Source organism: Nothobranchius furzeri, chromosome 5, assembly GCF_043380555.1.
Source record: "Nothobranchius furzeri strain GRZ-AD chromosome 5, NfurGRZ-RIMD1, whole genome shotgun sequence".
NCBI lineage: Eukaryota > Metazoa > Chordata > Actinopteri > Cyprinodontiformes > Nothobranchiidae > Nothobranchius > Nothobranchius furzeri.
The window spans coordinates 49,695,628-49,715,187 of NC_091745.1; the positions used below are offsets into that span (position 1 = coordinate 49,695,628).

Sequence of the window (19,560 nt, forward strand, 5' to 3'; positions counted from 1 at the left end):
TACAGCCCTAATTAGTAGCAAACTGAGGGCAGTAGTAGCAAACTGAGGACATTAGTAGCAAACTGGGGACATTAGTAGCAAACTGAGGGCATTAGTAGCAAACTGGGGACATTAGTAGCAAACTGAGGACATTAGTAGCAAACTGAGGGCATTAGTAGCAAACTGAGGGCATTAGTAGCAAACTGAGGGCATTAGTAGCAAACTGAGGGCAGTAGTAGCAAACTGAGGACATTAGTAGCAAACTGGGTTTATTAGTAGCAAACTGAGGGCATTAGTAGCAAACTGAGGGCATTAGTAGCAAACTGGGGACATTAGTAGCAAACTGAGGGCATTAGTAGCAAACTGAGGACATTAGTAGCAAACTGAGGACAATAGTAGCAAACTGGGGACATTAGTAGCAAACTGAGGACATTAGTAGCAAACTGAGGGCATTAGTAGCAAACTGAGGGCATTAGTAGCAAACTGAGGACATTAGTAGCAAACTGAGGGCATTAGTAGCAAACTGAGGGCATTAGTAGCAAACTGAGGGCAGTAGTAGCAAACTGAGGACATTAGTAGCAAACTGGGGACATTAGTAGCAAACTGAGGGCATTAGTAGCAAACTGGGGACATTAGTAGCAAACTGAGGGCATTAGTAGCAAACTGAGGGCATTAGTAGCAAACTGAGGGCATTAGTAGCAAACTGAGGACATTAGTAGCAAACTGGGGACATTAGTAGCAAACTGAGGGCATTAGTAGCAAACTGACGGCATTAGTAGCAAACTGAGGGCATTAGTAGCAAACTGAGGACATTAGTAGCAAACTGAGGGCATTAGTAGCAAACTGAGGACATTAGTAGCAAACTGAGGACATTAGTAGCAAAGTGAGGACATTAGTAGCAAAGTGAGGACATTAGTAGCAAAGTGAGGACGTTTGGCTTGTCCTCACTTTGGTAAAACATTACAGAGCTCTAATTGTGAGTTTTAGAGGTATGGCGTGAATTAAGTTTTAGTTAAGGTTAGGGTTAGGAGTAGACTGGTTATGGTTAGAGTTAGGCTAATTCCTGTTACTAAAATGAATAGTAGTAAATAACGGTCCTCACAATGAATGCTAGACAAAATGTATGTGGGCATGTGTGTGCAAGGGCGCAGATAGGATTTTCAAACTGGGGGGACAAAGTTCGAATCAATCAATCAATCAATCAATCAATCAATCAATCAAAGATACTTTATTAAGCCCAGAGGGAAATTAGAGTTTCAGTACACACAATTCAGAGATCAGACATACATGGGCAAGACACATGACAAGAATTGGTGACTGTGGTAATTCGCAACCCTGAGCCGTGCTACCTTAATAGAGATAAGAGGGTTACATGAGGGTTGATTCAGGTAGAGGGGAAAAAAGGCACTTCAGAGTTACCCTCCACCAGGAGAGCAGCTTTGCTCTGCAAAAAAAACACCTCAGACAGATATGCAACAGACTTCAGACAACACAACTGTAACGTGAGGAAATATGGGTTTTCTGTCACAAAGGTGGTGTTGGACTCAGCTGGGTCAAAGCTGGGTCGCTGAGAACTTTCACCCACAGATTAAGACCTGAACGCCAGAGAGTCTGGGAGGAAACCATTTTCGCATTTCCAGTTCACTGCTATTTCTGATCACAACAAAGTCGCCTTCGTAAAGCTGCAACCCAACTTTGAGCAGGTAAAATCAGGTTCTGATCTAACAATTATACCATCAGCTTCACTCGAGTTCCGGACGGAACCCTCAGGTAAATTCAAACAAGTTTCCCTGTGGGTTCGTAACACAAGATACAAACAGTTTGATAACCAAATCGCTTATGAGCCTGCTCCCACAGATACGTCCAAACTCGTGTCTCTGTGGGTCCGCAATACCAGATTCAAAACGCTTACTGAACAACTCTATTCTGACCAACTCTATTCTGACCGGATTCTATTCCACTAACTGGTGGACCGTTACAAATTATCTCGTTTGTGGGATGAATTTTTAGCAAATGTGATATCCTTTGAATTTTTTTTTCCAGGTTGCCTGCCTCCAGCCAGGACACCTGCTACTAACTCACATTTTTAGGGATTACTAACCTACTGATTTACATTTTTAGAACTGATTTACATCTCTATCTTTTTATTAGTGCTTTGTGTAGCATGATTATATTTGATTACAAATTTAATTTTATTTTGTTACTATTTCCCTTAAAGGGCCACAAGCAAATTTGCCCTTCATTTTCATGATTATTTCTTTTATCTATATGCCTTTATCAATGCAGCCTGCTGAGTTTCACATATCAGTTAGGATTTACTTTCTTTTATTTGTGTTTTCTCTGCATCACGTTTTTACATGACATGTAGAACAGGGTGCAGAACATTTCTTCTTTAGATAATTCACAAAAGGCATCCACATTTTCCCAGAGGCACCCATAGATAGGTTTTTGATTGATTTCTTTGATTTGCATCAAATGCTATCTATCGTGTGGGCTGTCTCACTTTGTCTCCTTCTCCGAGCTCGTATGGACTTATCCCATCAGAGGGGTAGTCTTCACCATCCTTCAACTGGTTTCCTGTCGCATGGGGCTTCGGTCGTGGTTCGAGATGGGTCGAGGTCTGCGCTGGACTTCACTTGGATTACGCCTGAGGAATACATCACCTGCCCAGCTCCGTGTGACACACGAGCTGCTTATCCTTTGAATACCTTTGCATGATTGCTGATGAAATTAACTGCTATTGGCATAGCCCTGCTTTCAAGATTTCCTAAGTGGATTACTTTACAATGATTGCAACAGTTTTGGCCTTAATCATCTGATCAGGATATACTCCCTTCTACACGAGACCTGGGGAGACGCTTCATTGTTCCTGCCTTCATCTGGGATGTCTACCTTCATGAGTACATCACGTTATTGAGGTTGTGACGTCAGGTGGTCTCTGCTTGACCACCATGTCGTCACAAAAGGGGGGATCTGTAACGTGAGGAAATATGGGTTTTCTGTCACAAAGGTGGTGTTGGGCTCAGCTGGGTCAAAGCTGGGTCGCTGAGAACTTTCACCCACAGATTAAGACCTGAACGCCAGAGAGTCTGGGAGGAAACCATAACATCTGCCACCTGCAGCTTCGTGCCAGAAGATGTTGTTCCCACAGAAGATGTTGTTCCCATAAAAGTAGTCATAACATAACAAGTCTTAAAACTTTGTTTCTTGATTTTAATGTTAGAATAACCATTATCATTTTGCTCATTATAAATGTGTTTAATCAAATGAATGGTTCTTATGCTTTGGGTAATTATAAGACATTTAATGAATCCATACTTAATTAGTTAATGTTTGAGAGTGGTTGTTACTGACCTTCACACACTCTCAAGCACACAAACACTCACACACAGATTCTCACAGTAAACTCCAAAACACATTTGATGACGCACACGTTTGCTTTGAGAAGAGAAAGGTTTTTGGTAAGTTTCAGTCTTATGATTTCAGTTCGTGTTGGACAACGAAAGAGAGTGGACCAGAAAACCAAAGGGGGGCCAGAGCCGGTTGGCTCGTTTCTCCCCCCTCTCACGCTATTCCTGTCAGCCAGACAGAATAGCTGAATCGCAACTTCTAACGCAGGCTCATTACCGAGTCTTTTGATTTCTGAGTGAACTTAACTTAAGAAAGCGCATCGACAAAACGCTTTACCATCAACGTGTACCGAGGGCAACTCTGGACCGGTTCGCGGCGCATCTTTGTCTTCTTTGCCAGCCAAGGTGCCCTGGATGAAACATCATCCTAAGGTGACGTCCCGGGTCCAACAGAGGGTCCGATTTTCGGTGAGGCAAAACACGACAGATAGCGTTTTGATGCATCTTTTCCAACTAAACCTAAGTTTATTCAAACCATCACTTTTCACTCAGACACCTGTTTCTTCCTGAAGCAAAATCAGATGCACACATGCATTCACCTCACCTCATGTTCAATTCTCACGACACTTTGCACACACACGCATCCATAACCACATCCTATTACTCTCAATCTTCATTCACCAACAGAAGGTCTATCTGAGCAAGAACAGCATATCAACTGTTAAAGTTGCCAATGTTGATTGTTATTTCCTGTTTGTCAATTTCAAAATCATTAGTTTAATTTGAAGAATTAAAACTTCTAATTGTCAAACTGGTTTCCTCATTGAACTGAAACACAGACACACAGATATTATCGTCAGTTTATCGATGAAAACAACCTTTGAGTCTTCTTAACAATATAAAATTTGGTTATTGATTTTTTAAAAATTAATATTCCGAATTAATTCGTAGCATGGTTCCTCTTTCATAAAAGAGCATAAAACCACAACGCTACAATATAACTGAGTAAAGACAGTTTCTCCTTACAATATGGCTGAGCCAGCCAAATTCTCTTTACACAACATAAGTACCCACTAAGGTGGGTGGTGGGTTGGGCCTATCCCCACTTCAGTTCCTGCAGCCACGATGAAGCAGCACATGTCACCTCAGTGTTGATAGGGGAGGAGCATTGAGGGTTGGAGGGTTGCAGTGACCCTGGACGCTTCAGCGGCCTTCCCGCAGTCCCGCCCAGGCTGGGAAAGGAGACAGAGTTGAGTTGCCATAGCGACGGCACATTCCACATATCTTCGGGGGGGGGGGGGGGGAGAGTTTTCGTTGGAGCCTTGCAGGCTCAAGGACGCCAGATTCCGATTAGAAATTGTTTTGGGGCCAGACAGAGATCATTTCCTCTCTGTCTTACAGTTTGTTGGTCCTCAACCTCTCAAAATCCCAATAATGGACGTTAATCTATCCCAATCCGTGCTGATTCGTCCACTCTCTCCTTGATGGCATCCATCTTTTGTGCCAATGAATGAATCTCCGCCAAAGTCCCAAGCTTATGATTCATCTCGACAATTATTTGAGTCTGTGAATTCACAGCGTGGTGCAAACCATCTCTGAGCTCTGGGATCAGGCCAATATTCCTCGAACGCTCATTCATTTTCCGGTAAGCCAGGTAGCCTCCAAGGCCAATGAGCAGGAAACCTGACACCAACACCACGAATATCCACATGTCTTCAGAGTCCTCCACAGACAGCTGAGAAAGACAGCTCAAGTTCCACTGTTTCCAGGAGTCCATGATGTGTCCAACTGGGTCTGTCCCGGCGAGACATCCGGGAGCCTCTTCTTCCGTTCTCATCGTTGCAAAAATTTTATCAATCGCGTTGAGAGACCAACTGATGAGATCCATTTTAGTGAATTTCAGTTTCCAGTTTCCAGAAAAATGCAGAAGCAGCCGTGCACCCAGCACACAGAGACAGACAAAGGGCCTTGAGGATAAGATATGGAGGAGAGGACGAAAAAAAGCATCTGCACCCGCCAAGAGCTGGAAGAAGAACTGTACTAATGTACCCTCCCCCAAACACACACACACGCACGCACGTACACATACACAAACAATTGCAAGAGCCTTAACTAGAGCTCAGTGAGTTTGTGTAATTTCGTCCAATGGTTTAAGTAAAAACTAACACTTTTATATATGTGTTTGAAGACGTAATGCAGTGGAACACTGGCAACAAAGCTCTGCTTCATCAACAATATTCAATTCAGTCATTTGTTATTCTCCCAATCAATTACTAACCAAAACCTCATGTTTTATGTAAAACATGTTTTATTTAAACATTAACTGATTTTCAGCATACCAATCTTTACAGAAAACATAAAAGCCCTATGTAAAAAAAACTGCACATAAAACATATTTAAAAAGCGATATTTCACTTATCACTTAGAGCAGTGGTTCCCAAACTTTTCAGCCTCTGACCAACAAATGTTCCTTTGTATTCTATTGAGCTTTGAAAGAAAAGCGTCTGGACTTCTTTGAGATGCTTGAAGACGTTTCACCTCTCATCCAAGAGGCTTCTTCAGTTCTAAGGTCAAATGGTGGAGAGTCCTAGCATGGCAAGCCAGACTGAATAAATGTATTATTTATTTATTTCTTTGCAAAGCAAGAATTTGGTCTAGTTCACTAGGCTAGGAGAGTCCCAGATTTAAACCCAGTGGGAGTTTCCCCCCGAAGAAGGAACAAAAGACCCCCTGACGATCTTCTACATAAACACATGAGCCAAGGTGTGAGGGTGGGTGTGGGTCCTATTCAGCCAGAGTTTCGGGTGAGCTCATTGTGAAGCCTGGCCCCACCCTATCATGTGAATTCCTGAGGTCAGATGGCCCAGGATATGCGTGGGCGTTGAGGCATCTGGGAAGGGATCTCAAAACTGGACTATAGATGGCAGACAGTTGGTGTCGTAAACCACCGCCTCTGTTCAAAGATGGTTGCTCACAGTGGACATAAATGGCTTCCTTTACTCCTCTTTCAAACCATCTGTCCTCTCTGTCCAAATTGTGAACGTTGGCATCCTCAAAAGTGTGACCTTTGTCCTTTAGATGCAAATGGACTGCTGAGTCCTGTCCGGTGGAGGTGGCTCTTCTATGCTGTGCCATGCGCTTGTGAAGTGGATGTTTGGTTTCTCCGATGTAGAGGTCTGGGCATTTCTCGCTGCACTGTACAGCATACACCACATTGTTCAGTTTGTGTTTAGGAGTTTTGTCTTTCGGGTGAACCAGTTTCTGTCTGAGTGTGTTGCTGGGCCTGAAGTACACTGGTATGTTGTGTTTGCAGAAAACCCTCCTGAGTTTCTCTGATACACCGGCTACATAGGGGATGACAAGGTTGTTGCGTCTGTCTTTCTTATCCTCCCTCGCTGGTGTCTGGTCTTCTTTTCTGTGCATCTTTGCCGACTTTATAAACGCCCAATTAGGATAGCCACATGTTTTAAGTGATTCCTTTATATGTGTGTGTTCCTTCTTTTTCCCTTCCGGCTTAGAGGGAACATGTTCTGCCCGGTGGTTTAAGGTCTTGATTACTCCAAGTTTGTGTTCCAGAGGGTGATGTGAGTCGAAGAGGAGGTACTGGTCCGTGTGTGTGGGCTTCCGGTACACTTCAATGTTGAGGATGCCATTTTCTTCAAAGTGCACAGCACAGTCCAGGAAAGGCAAGCAGTTGTCCTTTATGTTTTCCCTGGTGAACTTGATAATTTGTCCACGGCGTTGATGTGCGTAGTGAAGAATTCCACTTCTTGTGTTTTGATTTTGACCCAGGTGTCATCCACATATCTGTACCAGTGGCTGGGTGCTCTCCCTTTAAAAGAGCCAAGAGCCTTTCTTTCCACTTCCTCCATGTAAAGGTTGGTTACAATAGGTGACACAGGGGAGCCCATGGCGCAGCCATGTTTTTGTCTGTAGAAACCTTCGTTGTATTTGAAATATGTAGTGGTGAGGCAGAGGTCGTATTTTTACGTTATTTAGACATTTTAATTAAATTTGGAAAGCATTAATTTATATATAAATATATAAAGCTCTAAAGTTTATATTTAACTTTTATTTTTATGATTATGTGGCCCACTTTGACTTCCATATGTAACGCATCTGCCCTTTTTTACGTTTGGCCTTGGTACCCAAAATGCCTTGAAACGGCCCTGGGTGTGTGACTGAGTTTTGAAGGTGATCTGAATTGTTAAAGTTTATATTTATTCATTTAGCAGACAATTTTATCCAAAGCGACTTACAATTTATAACCTATAGGGCATGTTGTGATCTGTGGGGGAAACCGGAGCACTCGGAGGAAACCCACGCATGCATGGGGAGAACACGCAACTCCACGCAGAAAGGCCACAGCCAAGTTTCGAACCTGCAACCTTCGTGCTGCGAGGCAACAGTGCTAACAAATGCGCCACTATGCAGCCAAAAACTGGAATTGTATCAGATGTATAAATATTACATGTGTATAATTTGTTGTTTTATACAGGTAAAAACGTGTAGTGGAGATAAATCTACCTACGTTTTACTTTCAGGCTTTGTTTTCTTGTTTTAATTTAACTATTTTCCTGTCCTGTCTGTCTCTAATCTTCCTGCATCTCCTCTAAACTCTCCAGAAAAAGTGCTGCCTGGATTCTTACTCTTTCAACTCATCAGTTACTTCTGAGCAGATCAAAGCGGAGTGCGCGTTTCGATGCTGCATCAGTGAGGTGAAATCACCACAGTACACGAATAGCGGAGCGCGTCAGGAACGATTATAAGACAGAGTACCAGAGGATTTGAACAGATATGAACGATCATGTTAATAATAATCAAGCGCCACCTTGAGAATGTATTGTGCGCCGGACGCAGCGAGCGCACCAACGATCAGCGCTCTGCGTCCTCTCCGCTCAACAGAATCCCGCTACGCTGAGAGTCCATAAATATTGTAATATAGGCAAAAACTGGATCTTTCCCTGAAAGATATCTAGCCCCCATAATTCGATCCCTGCTCCTGGATGGAAAAACCTGACATTTTGAACGATGTAGGAAACCCCCTGGACAGAGAGTAGAAAGTAGACATGTCCGGGGGAGAGAGGACACATGGTCACCCTAATCTAATATTTGTGCTCTTCATGTTGCGCGCATCTCCTCCTCTTCCCGACTGGGAGCCTCTCGGCGGGAGGCGTTTTTCAAGCTCTAAAAACTCCAAAACTTTGCTCAGCCTGAAGGCTCCACATCTCCACCATCTTTTGGTGTAAAGTAGTAACTTCATGAGGGACCATATTTGCAGATGAGACTTGTTAAAGTCAGCAATGAGGCTTTGGCGCTTTTAACGAGTAAGTCCCAACACTGACAACAATGTACTGAAACTCTAACCAACATGCATAAACAGGCAGATCGGTCCAGTCTGCTTACATTGTTGGTCTTTTTAAATACGCAGTAATTGTTGTTCACCTTTTTCGCTTCATCCTGCGTTCTAGCAGCAACCACTTCTGCTCCTCTGGAGTCGTTGTTTGTTTACGTCATGCTGCATTCAATGTAACTGGAAAAAGGAGCTTGAAGCGCTTAGCCTCCGATTCTGTTTTCTTTCTGGCTTTAGTACGGGGGACGGATTGGGGTCGATCTGAATCTGGGGGGAACAGACCCCCCCCCCCTATCTGCGCACCTGTGTGTGTGTGATAATCTAATTATTTAATTTCCCCACCATTGCAACACCGTGACCATTACTGGGCATGTACAGTGGTGCGTTACAACAACGTGGTTGAATGAAGTGCAGCAGAGTTGGCCACACTAGCGATGTGTCGGTCACGAATAAAACGGCTCTGTACCCAAAAAACTCCAAGGCCACTTACTTTGGAGTAACTACTCCAGAGCAGGTACTCAGAAAGTTTCTGAGAACGGTCCAGAAAATGGTCGTTCGGACGACCCGGTCAGGAGGAGACACGCATGTCAGGAGGTTCCTGTAAATCTGCCCTGAAGTTCTTGCAGTGGAAACACGCCTAATGTCTCTTGAAGGCCACTGAAATGCTGATCCCAAACTATTTTTATTACTTAAGAAATATGCTGCATTCAATGTAACTGGAAAAAGGAGCTTGAAGCGCTTAGCCTCCGATTCTGTTTTCTTTCTGGCTTTACTTCATCCATTTCAGCACGACTCTACAAGGGAGGTCCACTGCTTCCTCCCCAATGGTCTCAATCCGCCGCAACCTCCGCAATCTGGCACCCAACTACTTCTCCTCTCTTGTTGCCTCCACTCTTCCATCTCCCAGCACCTTCTCTGCTTATGAAGTGAATGATGCCACTGAGTCACTCTGCTCCACACTCTGCTCTTGTCTTAACAACTTGTGCCCTTTAGCCACTAGACCTGCTAGATCCTCTCAGTCGCACCCTTGGCTAAATGATACCCTCCGGGCTCTACGCACCAATCTTAGAGCTGCGGAACGGAAATGGCGCAAAACAAGAGATCCTGGTGATCTATTGAAATTTCAGGAATTACTGTCCTCATTCTCTGCCAGCATCACTGATGCAAAGAAAGCTTTCTACACTGACAAAATTCTCAGCTCTACTGACTCTCAGAAACTATTTTCAACATTCAAAACTCTGCTCAACCCTCCATCTCCACCTCCTACCAACAATCTATCAGCTGACACCTTTGCCTCATTCTTCACTGACAAAGTGGCAGCGATAAGAAAACAGTTTTCTCAACTGGCCACTCCTGAACATTCACTACCACAATCTCCTTCAAGCCCAACCATCTCAGACCCTACTGCTTCATTTTCCTCTTTTTCCCCTGTCACTGAGAACTGTGTGTCCAAGCTTCTCACGTGCAGCCGCCCTACTACATGCCCACTTGACCCCATTCCAACTAAGCTGCTCCAAGCTATTGCTCCTACAGTAGCCACAGTAGTCACACATGTGATCAATGCTTCACTGACATCCGGTACATTTCCCTTCTCTCTCAAGCATGCTCAGGTTAAACCGCTGCTAAAAAACCCATCTCTTCCTCCAAATCATGTGGAGAACTACCGACCTATCTCTCTCCTCCCTTTTCTGTCCAAAATCATTGAAAGGGTGGCTTTCAAGCAGATTACAGAATACCTCTCACAAAACTGTCTGCTTGACCCTTACCAATCTGGGTTCAAAAAGGGCCACTCCACTGAAACTGCTCTGTTAGCAGTGACTGAATCCTTAAAAGAAGCTAGAGCGACTGGCAAATCCTCAGTGCTTATCCTGCTCGACTTATCGGCTGCATTTGACACTGTCAACCATGGCTTCCTTTTGTCCGCACTCTCTAGCTTGGGCATCACAGAGAAAGCACATGCCTGGTTTGAATCGTACCTCACAGGACGATCATTCAGCGTATCTTGGCTTGGACAGTCCTCTACCGTGCACCACCTTGCCACAGGAGTCCCCCAGGGCTCTGTACTAGGACCTCTTCTCTTTGCCATATACACCACCTCACTGGGTGAGATCATTCGATCACATGGCTTCTCCTACCACTGCTATGCAGACGACACCCAGCTCTATCTGTCATTTCCACCGGACGACCACACTGTCTCTGCACAAATATCAAACTGTCTCTCTGACATCTCACAATGGATAAAATCCCACCATCTCCAACTCAACCTCTCTAAAACTGAACTGCTTGTCATCCCAGCAAAACCATCCATACAGCACAATATCTCAATCCAGAATGACTTCCTATCTCTGGCTCCTTCAAAGGCAGTTCGAAATCTGGGTGTTGTGATTGATGAACACCTGACCTTTGAAGATCATGTTGCCTCTGTTGCCCGTTCATGCCGCTTTGCGCTGTACAACATACGAAAGATCAGACCATACCTAACACAACATGCCACCCAGCTCCTGGTGCAATCTACTGTCATCTCCCGCATCGACTACTGCAATGCACTTCTAAATGGTCTTCCAGGCTGTACTGTGAGACCTCTTCAAATGGTCCAGAACGCAGCGGCGCGTCTGGTCTTCAATCAGCCAAAAAGAGCACACGTCACCCCTCTGTTCATTGAGCTCCACTGGCTACCGCTAGCAGCACGCATCAGATTCAAATTGATAACACTAGCATACAAAGTCCGAGACGGTACGGCTCCCATCTACCTGAATCCTCTTGCAAAGGCTTACGTCTCGGCCCGGCCGCTCCGGTCATCACAGGATTGTCGGCTAGCAGTGCCTACACCACTCTCAGGACAATCCAGACTCTTCTCATGCATCGTTCCACAAATGTGGAATGACCTTCCAAACACTACCAGAACTGCGGCTTCCTTTTCTATTTTCAAGAAACTCCTGAAGACCCTGCTCTTCAGAGAGCATCTTCTAAACTAGCACCCTCCCTTCACCTGTCCCCCCCTCTACCGTCCACTCCTTTGTTCCCTCCTCTCCATGACTGATGTCAATTTGTTGTTGTTACTATTGTTGTTAGCCTCAAGGGCAAAATGCCGATTATCACTTGTAAGTCGCTTTGGACAAAAGCGTCTGCTAAATACATAAACATAAACATAAATATCTTCAAACCGCAAAGATTGGTGTCAAACATGAACTTGAAATGGTTCTCCATGTCCTTATCTCCTCCTGTCTAGATTACTGTAACACACTCTTCACGTGTTTTAACAGAAAAGCCCTTGACTGCCTTCATTTGGTCCAGAACTCTGCAGCAAGGCTCCTAACTGGAGCAAACAGAAGAGCAGTCATCACTCCTATTCTGATGTCATTGATGATAACATTTATGTAATTGTATTTTTTGTAGTCTTTTACATTTTGCACTAAAGATAGTGGCACTCCAATGTTGTTGTACTCTGTACAATGACAATGAAGGCTATTCTATTCTATTCTATTCTATTCTATTCTATTCTATTCTGATGTCTCTCCACTGGTTACCCGTTAACTTTAGAGTTCATTTTAGAATCCTGGCTAGAACTTTCAGGGCTCTACATGGTCAAGCTCCTCCCTATATTACTGAACTGTTTCAGCCTTATGCTCCAACCCGAGCCCTCAGGTATAAAAAAAACATAGGCACAAAGTGCCTGGGACAACTATTACATTAACGTGGTGGACCTGTGAATATGGGTGGGGACTGGGGACAAATCTGAGAGGAAAGAGCAAAGGATAGAAAAAGAAAGGTGAGGAGACCAACTGATGAGGACAGGCAGTAACAAAGTGGCTATGGCAAGCCATCTTCACAGTTAATCATCGGACCTGTGTAATGCCTATTTTATACAGCAATTATTTCATTTATCCTAGTACTAACTGTATTCTTATTACTTAAACAGCAAATGAAGCTATGTTGTTACTAGTAGAGATGTATTCGTAATAACAACTGCACTAGTAGGAATGAAGTTTAAGGTATCTCAAAATTGCGAGTAACCAGTGAGTTGACCAAACAAGCGAAACATACTCACCACCATCAGTCTGCTTCCAGTTTCGATACCGCTGCTGTCTTTTATTTTTGTGGTAATCTCGAACCAGTTACTGATCTCTTCTGTTGATGGATTGTTTTAGTTTTACCCTTACCCTACAAACCCAGCACCCTATCCAGTCTGTATTCTCTACTGTGCCCCCTAGTGGAATACTCCAGTACTGCGTGCAATGCTGCAGTGCACGCAGTACTGGAGCATTGATGCAAGTACGTGAACAATGCGCAGCCTTGTGAGGTCAAAAGGCAAGTATGTTCCCAGCCTCAGGTGTAAATCTGATTGTCTAACGAACTGATTATGCTTGTTCAGTTGGCTTCTGGTACTTTAGCACATATATACTTAGAACACATTGCTACGGCTACCAGCCTGGCCAGTGAGATGCAGGAGCCAAGATCACCCAGCCCTGGTGATCAGTCTGACACTGCCCCTCCTCCCCCTCTCTTCCAGGCTGCTGAGGAGCACAGCTGAGCTGAATTCTGCTGATGACCCACACCTGGATTATAAGGCTGTGCCTTCAGCAGTCTGGCAGGCAGCAGTGCAGGGGTTCTGCTGTCCTCCAGGCCTCAGATTATTTTCAACCCCTTCGATTAGAAGAGTTTTAACTTTCATAGTTTTAAACTCTGTGTGATCCACATGGATCTTTGGGTTCATGTCAGACTTAGTTGACTCTGTTTTAAGGTTAACTCGGATTTAGTTTTTAGACTTTTATCAACTTCGTTGTGTTTTTAAAACACCTTCAGTTTGGTAAAACTTTGGACAAAGTTTTAACCAGGTGTTTTATATAGTTGATAAGTTGTCTTTTAACTGTTAACCTTATAGTGAATTATTCATTTTGCATTATTTTAATAATGCTCGCCATCCTTTTGCTCTTGTTTTTAGAACCTTTTACAACAATTAAAACCATTTTAACTCCACTGTCGTATTTCTTATGTTACCCCCTCCTTCACATTTTAACATCTCCTGTCGGGGACGTAACACACATAGTGTGGGACTGCTGAGCTTCACTAAAGCATGTCTGTCCAGATGGATAGAAAATCTGAGCACTTTCAGCTGACAGCTGGTGGGGAAGTATGTGGAGGATGAAGAGAGCTATACGCTCCAAGTTAAAATATTACCCATAACACCTAGAGTTCATCCCGGAGCGCCTACTTGTGTACATACACAATATGTGTCTATGATTGTTTGCATGTGGAACAAAGACAGCCTATATGTCAAAGTATATCTGTAGTTAACGTGACAGCGCATATGAATCTGCAACATCTGGCATGACTTCAGGAAGCTGAAGGATGACCTGCGCCTACACACACACTCCACGAAACCCTCACTGGGATGAAAAGGTTGCACAAGCCCACTCACACTTTTATTCATTACAGTTGTGTTTGAGCAGGATGTCAAACACACCCTTAGGTCAACAACCTCAACTTAAATTTGCTCACATGGAGATCATCTCTGTCTAAAAATAGCAAACTCAACTCAGCGAGAGGCTAAATCACTACACGCAAACATATGCACACTTGGCACACAGTAGTTAGCAGTCCGTGATTCAAAGTGAAAAACACATCACCAGCTTCCTGTGGTGAACATCCACAATGCCATTTATAACAGTGGTTCCCAAAGTCAGGGTCAGGAGCCCACTGGGGGTCATTAAACTCCGAGGGAGAGGACACCACCACAAGCATGCATGTGAAAACCATGGCTAGAACCCTCCATCAGAAATCAGAAACAGTATTTATAATAGAAATGATATCATAGTTGTGCTCATTAGTAATATATGTGTACTTCTGTCAATGATGGTTGTGGTTTGTGGGTCAGAAGCTAAAAACATTAGGAACCACTGAGTCAGCCAATCTGAATTAAAAAGAGAGATCATATCTCTCCTGTCTTAGCTTCCCTACATTGTCTGCCTGTTAAATTCAGAATAGACTTTACGAGCCTCCTTCTCACATATAAAGCTCTTAACAATCAAGCTCCATCATACATCAGTGACCTGATTGTTCCATATGTTCCTAACCGAGCACTTCGGTCTCAGACTGCAGGGTTACTGATGGTTCCCAGAATATCTAAAAATAGGATGGGAGGCAGATCTTTTAGCTATCAGGCTCCTCTCTTGTGGAACCAGCTCCCAGCTTTAGTCCGTGAGGCAGACACCTTGTCTACTTTTAAGACTAGACTTAAAACATTTTTATTTGATAGGGCCTATGGTTAAAATCTGATGTTAGCCTAGATCTGGACAAGTGAGGGAGTAGAGGGAGGTGGCGTGTACAGTCGGTAAAGACGGCTCTCCCTTGCCCTGACTCTAGATGTTTGTGTGTGTGTGTGTGTGTGTGTGTGTGTGTGTGTGTGTGTGTAACTGTGGATGTTTGTGTGTTTGTGTGTGGGCAGCAGTAGCTCAACAGGCCTCTGTCAGTGCGCCCTAGGGCAGCTGTGGCTACATCGTAGCTCATCACCACCAGTGTGTGAATGTGTGTGAATGGATGAATGATACACTGCAGTTTAAAGCGCTTTGGAGTCCTTACTCTGAGAGATGCTATACAAGTGCGGGTCATTTATCATTCATCATTGTTTGTGTGTGTGTGTGTGTGTGTGTGTGTGTGTGTGTGTGTGTGTGTGTGTGTGTGTGTGTGTGTGTGTGTGTGTGTGTGTGTGTGTGTGTGTGTTTCCTACCTGGTCCATTAAGGAAATCTTTGATCTGGAAGCAAAGCAGAGGAGGAGGAAGTCCCGTTTTCCTGTCAACCTCTCCTGCTGCTGTCTGCAGCCAAAACACACTGTAGTCCAGAGATTCTGGCAGAGTCTTTCCTGGGTCTGGACAGAGTTAGACCAAAAGGAAGCCTTTAGGCTGTTGGTGAACCATCATCAGTTATAAACCTATAAACCTTCATCCTGACAGGAAACCCTGTTAGAAACCTTCTCTCACCTAAGCACATGTAGTTAGACGCTACTCCTTTCAAGGACACATCAAACACAGACAACTCCATCTTCTGCTTTCGATGGTGGCAGCTAAGCAGAACAGAAGGCTGCATAAGCTGCAGGTACAGGAGGGGCTCCACCAACTGGTCCCCAGCCCCTCTCCTCCCCGGCTGCCTCACTATGGTAACACCCAGTGCTTGGCGGGCTGAGGAACGGCTTGGAGTGGGAAGGCCATCGAGTGACAGCAGGCTTCCTCTGGGCAGTGGGGAGGCTGGCTGAGAGGTGTTGCTGTTGAGAATGTCCTCCGCTGTCAAACCAGCAAGTGACCCCTGAGCAGCAAGGCTTTGATCGGGCTTTGAGGAGGTGGAGGCTGGAGGAGCCTCAGATGTGATCTCAGGATGATTGAGGATACTCTTCCCCATCTAAAACAGGAAGCAGGGTGGCTTAGCAACAAACACAAGAGAGTGACACAATCCTAATCTAGTCACTAGTGTGCTTATCACCTTATCTCCAGGGTCCTTCTTCTCAGGTGAGTTTGGTGTATCAGACAAAGTGGTGAGAGCTTTAGGGGTACTGGAGCAGGCATAGGTCATCACAGAGAGTTTACTGGCAGTCAGGAAGATGTCAAAGGGGATGAAGCTGAGGTTCTTGGTGATGGTGGATTTACGAGAGGGCCTAGCAATGCAGTGGTGGCTGGCCCCACTCTGCTGCTCTATCTGGACGATGCGGATGCGAGCACTGTCACTGCCAAAGCCGCTGTCCTGTCCCGTCCCACTGTGACGTGATGAGGAGTCGCTGCTTGCTGCAGGATCTTGACGGCCACGCTTTTGCTCTTGTCGACGAGCCTACACGGACAAAACACAGGAAGGTGAAGTCACACCGACAATGATGCAGATGCTTTTGTGAACATTTAAGGCTGAAAGGCAGCAGACAGAAGCAGCCTCAGCTGGGATGAGCTCCCATCTACCGCGGGATAAACAGAATGGAACGTTTTTAATTGGTTTCTTGTGTGGGTCTTGTTTTCCACAATGACACACACCAAATCCTCACAGACAAATTGACCAAAGAAGAAGAGCAGGGTTCAGCCACAGACATAAAAGCACGCTCTGGGACTTTTTCTGTGGTTAAAAATCATTTTGCACTTCTTGCAATATTGGAAATGCCTTGAAAAAAAGGGCTTCACCCCAGCACATGAAATAGTTTTGTGCAGCGACTGTGGTGTCGTGCTAAAGGCAGCAGAGGTTTTCAGCTAGCGGATGTCGCTTCCAGAGCTTTCAGTGACAGATTATATAAATCAATGTGAGGAGGTTTCTGGGTTTCCAAAGACAAAGAAAACAGCCATCTTTATTCTGCTACCAAGGCATGCCATCCATGAAGAGGCCACCAGTAGTTCCTATGGGATGGGACTGGGTCCAGCATGTGAAGCAGCTGCCTACCAAACATGCAGAAACCAGCTCTCAACAACAACCCAAGTGTATCAACTGGAGCTGAGACTGGAACACGCACCATCAAACCATCTCCTCAGGTACGATGGAGCCATTAATCTCTGTTTTCAACACCGCTCCAGCGTTTTTAAGGCAGATCCCCAAGGTTTCCTAATCATGGTAATGGAAGCCGTGTCAGTTCCTATTAACTACTGCTGCCTTTGAAGCGTGATTTTGATGAATTGCAAAATGCAGGACAGACCAAAGGTGTGTCCCCCTCTATCCCACCTCCGTCCTGCATATGGTTACTATTACAGCACATACTCGCAGCTGCACCCCCCACTCAATGAAAATTTTAAATGTATATTATTTCTGTGGTGGAGATAGTGTTTCAAGACCTCCAGGCACATACTAAACCAACTGGCAGCACATTAGACAGAATACTTGACTTATTAGATATTTCCTATTCAAAACAGTGTCATCAAAGGCTAACACAAGAGCCATATAAAAGGCAGCAGCATGCCTGCTCTGCTCAACCACGCTCACGTGGTGGGCTTCCATAAGATCGGCCTTGCCAGATCCATCTCCTTTTCCTGCCGTAATGAGGACAGGATGTGTACACTTCTTTTTGTAGAAATGTAAGATTTTCCAAGCAGCAGAAAGGGTCTGGACCTCTCACCATGTGCAATGTGTTAGGTGAGTGAAACATGCATGGAGGTATTTGAGAAGGTATTCAGCAAAGGCATAACATCCACTCCAGAGAGGGCCTCGCGCTGGACAGGAAGTATAAGCTGCATGGCTGAAACCGCCAGAAACTCTTCCTGAGCTCAGACTCTACACATGCACTCACAATTACAGAAAATACCCCGTCCTCTCCCAACTACCCCACTGCTAAGAGAGTTCCCCCCCCCAGGGAACTTAAGCCGTGCTTGAAAGTGAAATGTTGGGATGATGGGGAACACAGCTGGGAGCACAGAGACTATGGCACCGTTCACAACACTCGTGCAGTATCACAAACACAAGGGGTAGGGTTGGTGAAGTCACAAACACAGTAAGGCCATTAGTGTTTAACCCTTTCATAAAGGAAAGATGTCATGTACACACAGACACGCATCTCCCCTAACAACAGCTGAACCACGAGCTGTAGCTACAGGCCCCGTCCAGCAGGGACCTGCTGTTGCATAACGGCTTCACCAAAACACTTCCCACATCCGACGTAATTTTTATCTGGACTTAGCCGGTCACAGTCATGAACCCCGCACGCACGCACGCACAGCCATTCCCTCAGAGACCCCATACAGAACTTTCTGGAAAACAGAGAATACTCCCCAAAGTGTGAAACCACGAGTCTCCCAAGTGCCAATCATGTCAGAGCACATCTGTACAAATTCTGACCCTTTTTCTGTCCGAGTCAGTCAGAACATCTTGTCTGGAGGCAAGCTAACACTCAGAATCTAATGTCACATCATCCAAATGTCACCCGTTTACAGCGCTGGCCGGCTCGTCAAATATGACAACACAACGTTTACATGTGGAAACTACATGAGTGAGTGATGGTTTCCAGATGAACGAAAGGTTGGTTGCAATTTAGGTTCAGAGATCAGGGAACAGGAAAACCTGGATGTTTCAGCATGCTAGGGAAGTCCATGATGGCTGACAGGAAATGATAAAATAAGCACACTTAAATAAGACAGTGGTTATTACTCTTTAGCAAATAGTGTCTTTAGCAGCCACAGACGTTTTTACTATCTGAACTCGGACTCGTTAGGTTACAGTGATCTTCGTCTGATGAGTACATATATGGAGACAAGTCCATATCCACAGACTCGTAGAAGAAGTCTTTAAAGTCAGAGCTTTAGTTCTTTAGGTTCCCCACATGTTGGTCATCTTCACAGACAAATCCCTCTATTTAAACTATTACATGTTAATGATGAAACTAAAGGTGATCAGGTTACTGATCACCTGGTTATTAAAACACACCCGATGCCTCGGCTGTCTAGATGAGAAAATATCCCTCTTTATAAACACTTTAAAGCTATTTTCTCATAAGTCGTTTTATCTAAACACCTCTGGTCCACAAGGAAGTCCCAATTAAAGTTTAAACATCTCCACTGTGTGGCCTGGAGGAGCAGCGCAGCACAAACATGCTTGTTTAAAAAAACCCAGAAACAACACCCAACTAAGGATGGGCACCAAATTAGGTACTTTTTAAGGCACCTACCGAGGACCAAAACACATGATATGAAACAGTGCCTTGTTTCCGTACCTGCCCTTCATTATTAAATTCAGTTTATTTATAAAGCACCAAGTCAGGACCAGAATCGTCTCAAGGACCTTTGCACAGTAAACATCCCAATACAGATCAGGTCATTAAGCCATCAGTAAAACGTTTCCTATAAGGAACCCAGCAGGTTGCATCGAGTCACTGACTAGTGTCAGTGATTTACAGCAATCCTCATATTAAGCAAGCATGTAGCGACAGTG

General features: G+C 44.6%; 1 protein-coding gene across 4 annotated transcripts in view; it reads right to left on the reverse strand.

Moving 5' to 3' along the window:
• LOC107378864 (intermembrane lipid transfer protein VPS13B) overlaps window positions 1–19,560 on the reverse strand; it is a 462,085-nt gene that overhangs the window by 104,399 nt on the left and 338,126 nt on the right. For all 4 annotated transcript variants that reach the window (XM_015949323.3, XM_015949324.3, XM_070550848.1 and 1 more), the window contains exons 35-37: window positions 16,156–16,497; window positions 15,660–16,074; window positions 15,410–15,547 (exon numbers count right to left, since the gene is read on the reverse strand). In XM_015949323.3, the coding sequence (XP_015804809.3) occupies window positions 15,410–15,547; window positions 15,660–16,074; window positions 16,156–16,497 (895 nt within the window). The remainder of the gene's footprint in view (window positions 1–15,409; window positions 15,548–15,659; window positions 16,075–16,155; window positions 16,498–19,560) is intronic.